At 34.1% G+C, this 5,639-nt stretch overlaps 2 protein-coding genes across 2 annotated transcripts in view; one reads left to right on the plus strand and one right to left on the minus strand.

The window, feature by feature from the left end:
* The window catches only part of LOC107744155 (germ cell-less protein-like 1), a 12,071-nt gene extending 9,909 nt beyond the window's left edge, over window positions 1-2,162 (plus strand). Inside the window, exons 13-15 of the mRNA XM_016557662.1 lie at window positions 1,103-1,113; window positions 1,694-1,781; window positions 1,876-2,162. Of these exons, the coding sequence (XP_016413148.1) occupies window positions 1,103-1,113; window positions 1,694-1,781; window positions 1,876-2,016 (240 nt within the window). The 3' untranslated portion in view covers window positions 2,017-2,162. The remainder of the gene's footprint in view (window positions 1-1,102; window positions 1,114-1,693; window positions 1,782-1,875) is intronic.
* Window positions 2,163-3,950: 1,788 nt separating this feature from the next.
* The window catches only part of LOC107744116 (protein FAM136A-like), a 2,287-nt gene continuing 598 nt past the window's right edge, over window positions 3,951-5,639 (minus strand). The window contains exons 4-5 of the mRNA XM_016557617.1: window positions 4,400-4,540; window positions 3,951-4,313 (exon numbers count right to left, since the gene is read on the minus strand). Coding sequence (XP_016413103.1) covers window positions 4,125-4,313; window positions 4,400-4,540 — 330 coding nt within the window. The 3' untranslated portion in view covers window positions 3,951-4,124. The remainder of the gene's footprint in view (window positions 4,314-4,399; window positions 4,541-5,639) is intronic.

Below are 5,639 nucleotides of genomic sequence, written 5' to 3' on the forward strand. Positions count from 1 at the left end.
GTCTCCTCCGCATCACCCTATAGCGCCATTTTGGAGAGTATCACATACGTAAACAACGCATGTACGTGGACACGCTGTTTACGTTGTTTACACTTTGATCTGAACGTAAACCATGTATCCGCGTACATAAGTTGCATATGTTGTTTATGTATGTGATACTCTACAAAACGGTGTTATAGGGTGACACGGAGGAGACTAATTGTTTTGCACCTATAGTGTGTGGTGTCCTCCAACATGTTGAATATTTACGATTTGCGATCGGGGCGCCTCCGATGTTCTTCCGAGCAGATTCAGTCACTCTTAACACACCTTACACCACAGGAAAATCTGATGAGATAATCTTTAGAACCACCAAGATAATCGGGACATTACATAGGATTGTCGGAAGGGGAGAAATCGGCCCAAAATCAGCCCGATTATCTTGTGGTGTGTACCCAGCATTATGGGTTTGGAGCGACATGAGGGTGAGTAATTAAAGGCACAATATGTACGATTTTTTTATTAAAATATCTAAAAACCACTAGAACAGTGTTATATATTTTGCTGACTTGTGTACTTACATTATCCCAAATGTTTAGAAGAATGTTTAAATCCAGAGAAATAAGCAATTTTAACAAGTGACACGGACCGTGTCCATATAGTGTCATTGTGTCGCCTGCCAATGACGTCATAACCCCTCGATTTCCGGTTTTGTTTTGTAGAAAACATGGAAACACCAAAGACGCTTTAAGGAATGAATAATATAATTGTAATATAACGTACAGTCTGTATAAAATATAAATCATAATAATAATTTGTTTTTGTACATGTATTGGACATATATGTTTCTTAGTAATACAAGTACAAGATATATTATTAATTTGTAAAATAATATTTTATATGATTTTAATAATACATTTATTAATTTATTTATTTTTTATTACTTTATAATTAAAGTATTTAATTAACAGATAACACCATACTTTCCTAGTTTATCACAGTATATTAAGAAATTACATTTTGTATTATAGTTGAACTGTTATGTTTAAATATGCAAAAGAAGCATTGTATAATTAAAATGCACTAAACTGCATAAATTTCAAGAACAGAAATCTGAACATAGGATAAAGCCAGGTAAAAAAGGTCTTTCTTTACATATTAGAGTTGAAGGATTTTTACAGCTGTGACTTTGATATGTTTTAATCACTTCATAAATCAGAAAGTCCTGTCAACTGCCAGTAAAAGATGATTTGCCACCATATTTTTAGGAAAAAATGTTATATATTCAGACAAATGATATATGAATATAGACAGGAATAAAACCGTAAAGTTTGTTGAGTGTAAGTGTTACTGAAGTGGATATTTCTGGCTTAGTGGAGGAGGAAAAAAATGGCGAAATTGGTCTTTAAAGATATGTATTGTAAGTAAAACCTTCAGCTGCAAATGGATAAAATGTAATAAAATAAACAAATGTGTATTTTGTATGTTTTCTCTCTGCTAGCCTGAAAGAAGACATGTTATGAAAGCAAAAAATAGCCTAAAATCTCAAATTTGACCAATGCATGAAAAAACAATAGTTTTGACTGTAGTGTCTCTTGCCTTGAATAAAATGTATATTAAATAATATTTATAAATATATTACGTATATATTTTTAAGTGATTATTTTTAATTTGGTATTTAAATTTTTTTATTTATTTATTTATTTTTTTTCAGATTGCGCCTTGCTTCATTTGATAACAGTGGAAAAGTGGTTTGCAGCCGGTCAACTGGCTACCAGCTTGTTACCCTCGAAAAGGACCAGGTATTCTGTCTTAATGTTAAATATTAAATCATTTTATTTCCAGTTACTTCAAGGCTTGACTTGACTGAACTACTTCATTGTGTTACGATCGCAGGAATACGTGGTGATGAATCTGGACAGCCGGCTCTTGTCTTTTCCTCTGTGTGTGTGCTGTAACTTCCTCTACACTTCCCCGTCCAGTGAGAGGAGAGGTGACACCCCGGAGCCGGAGAACAGCGCCCGCAGTGTGTCGTGACGCCACACACCACAAAACCTCCATCAGCCACCAGTCCAGCCTTCTTATGATTTACAGTTTGTTAGCTTCATGTATATTATTGCAGTCATTTTATTTGTATGCTTAATTTGTAAATAGTCAGGTGCTTTTTAAATAATTTGCTATATATCAGCATCAGCGTTAAGAGTAAGTGCTCTTGGTCGTGAACTTCATTTGACTCTTTTTTTTGTTTTTTGGAAGTTGTATTATATGTAAACTTGTTAGGCTGGTTATTAATTTGTCAGTCATTCCTATTTTTTGTTTTACAAAAAAAGACTGAACATCGGTTTTGTACTGTTGTATTTGTTTGAAATTGGTGCTAATGTGATATGTTGTCATTATTTGTCAATGCATGCCGATGTACGAGCAGTGAAGGGTTAACAGGCATGTGTTGGTTTATCTACAGGACAAGTGATTTCCACAGGTGTCCAATGAAGCAGTACAATTTTCAATATTTATACACAATGTGGTTTTGGTTAAATGTAAATATTGTTGGACCAAACCGTCATATGAAATAAATGTGTTCATTAAAACAGCACTGACAGAAGAAATTGCGTTCACTTTTTGAAACTGCAGTGTGAAAAACATCAGTAATAAAACCTGTTTGAACAGGATGATTTTCTATATACACAAATACACATATAATATGTATATTATATGTACGCAGGCACAATTTTTTATTATTTTAGCTGCTGACCAAAACATATTCAAGTTACAGTTATATAATGAATATGGGCTTAAAGTGCACTCTGATCTTTAAAACAACAAAAAAAAAACTTTTGAAATGTTTTACTTTACATGTAATGAATCTAGAATATATGAAAGTTTCACTTTCAGCCACCAGTCCAGCCTTCTTATGATTTACAGTTTGTTAGCTTCATGTATATTATTGCAGTCATTTTATTTGTATGCTTAATTTGTAAATAGTCAGGTGCTTTTTAAATAATTTGCTATATATCAGCATCAGCGCTAAGAGTAAGTGCTCTTGGTCGTGAACTTCATTTGACTCTTTTTTTGTTTTTTGGAAGTTGTATTATATGTAAACTTGTTAGGCTGGTTATTAATTTGTCAGTCATTCCTATTTTTTGTTTTACAAAAAAAGACTGAACATCGGTTTTGTACTGTTGTATTTGTTTGAAATTGGTGCTAATGTGATATGTTGTCATTATTTGTCAATGCATGCCGATGTACGAGCAGTGAAGGGTTAACAGGCATGTGTTGGTTTACCAACAGGGCATTTTAAGTGACTTCCACAGGTGTCCAATGAAGCAGTACAATTTTCACTATTTATACACAATGTGGTTTTGGTTAAATGTAAATATTGTTGGACCAAACCGTCATATGAAATAAATGTGTTCATTAAAACAGCACTGACAGAAGAAATTGCGTTCACTTTTTGAAACTGCAGTGTGAAAAACATCAGTAATAAAACCTGTTTGAACAGGATGATTTTCTATATACACAAATACACATATAATATGTATATTATATGTACGCAGGCACAATTTTTTATTATTTTAGCTGCTGACCAAAACATATTCAAGTTACAGTTATATAATGAATATGGGCTTAAAGTGCACTCTGATCTTTAAAACAACAAAAAAAAACTTTTGAAATGTTTTACTTTACATGTAATGAATCTAGAATATATGAAAGTTTCACTTTTTGAAATAAGTTACAAAAAAAAACTTTTTCACGATATTCTAATTTTTTAAAATGCACCTGTATATAAATTTATTTTAGGTATATATTAAGCCAGGTATATATTCTTTTAAAGTAATATATTCTTTTTTATTTATTTAGTGGTGAAATATGTCCTGGACATTTCATGACAGTTGTCAAGAGATTGACCCTAATAGTTTTGCTAGATTACATAATGTTTCCCTCCCTCTGTCATTCAACAGGCAGCAAGTTGGTTTGATCACATTATTTATTGTCTGTACAAAAACCACAAACAATATGGACACAGAAATCAGCACATGCCATTCACCAAGCCACAATCAGGTGACGGCAAAGATCACAATCTTCCATCCAGTAGACTCATGAGTCCACAAGAATCATTTCCTACAGCCTCGGCCACAGTCAGAGCTTCATTGAGCTATTGAGTTCAGGCTGTCCTTCAGTCTGCGAGTCATGCTGGGCAGCAGGCTCAGGTGTTCGTCCACACAGCTGCTCACACAGCTGTCCATGAGCGCCCGCACGGCAGGCTCCTTCGCCCCGGAGTCAAACAGATCCTTGGCCTTGTCGTTACAGTGCACTGTACACCTCGTGAGACGATCCTGTCGTCGATGAATAAATGGTTAGTCTATATGACATTCCAGCTATAAGACTAAAAGTGAACGATGGCTGACAGAAGTCGACTGACCTGAAACTGCTGGAGTTCACTGGTGACCAGTCCTTGAGCTTTAGCCAGCGGTGCGTGGCAGCGGTCGATACACTGGTGCACCTGGTTCATGGAGTGGCCGGGATTCTCACAACACTCTGCGCTGCAGCGGAACATGCGCCCCTGAAGATCGAAAGAGCGTCATAAGCCATTACTTAATCAACCTTTGACTAATAAGTGGGCAAAAACTATACAGCTGGCTTAAGTCAATATAGTAAATCAATAGAGAGAGAGAAAAAAAAACTGAATGAATGACAAAACAGATTACTGCACATTACCAGAAGCTGACCTGACATGTCAAATATTGACAGCAATGTTCTATAGTGTAGCATGCTATACAAACAATTATTTAAACTTTTTCCCAATTCTTGTCTAAATATTACAGTTACAGGCAGTTTTAAGACTTCATATTAAGAGACTACATGTAACAAAAAATTACTATTTAAAAATAATAAAAATGTAAATGAATTATTAAGCAATTAATTGAATATTATAAAATTAATTAGTATAAATTAACTATATTAAAATTATATAAATGGTGATTAAAACAATTATAGACTGCCATTACAGTGTGGGGTCTGTAAGATTTTTTTGTTTTTGAAAGCAGTGTCTTATGTTCACCTCACCAAGACTGAGCTTAATTGATGAAACGGCAATATTGTGAACTATTATTACAATTTAAAATTATGTTTCTATTTGAATATATTTAAAAATGTAATTTATTCCTGTGATGGAAAAGCTGCATTTTCAGTATCATTACTCCAGTCTTCAGTGTCACATGATCCTTCAGAAATTATTCTAATATGCTGATCTGCTGCTCAAGAAACATTTCTGATTATTATTAGTATGGCTATTGTGTGTTTGTGGAAGCATTGTTACATTTATTCCAGGATTCTTTGATGGCCAGAAAGTTCAAAAGAACAGCATTTATTCAAAATAGACTTTGTCCGTTTTTACTGCCACTTTTGACCAATTTAATACATCCCAGCTAAATAAAATGATTTATGTAATTAAAAAAATTAATAGATGTTTAGTTGTAAACTGATGTGGCATAAAAGACTCGTGAATTAAAGGTGGGGTAAGCGATTTTTCAAAAACACTTTAGAAAACCGATTCGGGAATAGCAAAACAAACTTGTAGCCAATCAGCAGTAAGGGGCGTGTCTACTCAGGATGTGGAGGAGAGAGGGGTCAGGGCACGGGAGTCGACAGAAAGATAAGAG

This window comes from Sinocyclocheilus rhinocerous, unplaced genomic scaffold, assembly GCF_001515625.1.
Source record: "Sinocyclocheilus rhinocerous isolate Xijiao unplaced genomic scaffold, SAMN03320098_v1.1 scaffold287, whole genome shotgun sequence".
NCBI classification, from domain to species: Eukaryota; Metazoa; Chordata; class Actinopteri; order Cypriniformes; family Cyprinidae; genus Sinocyclocheilus; species Sinocyclocheilus rhinocerous.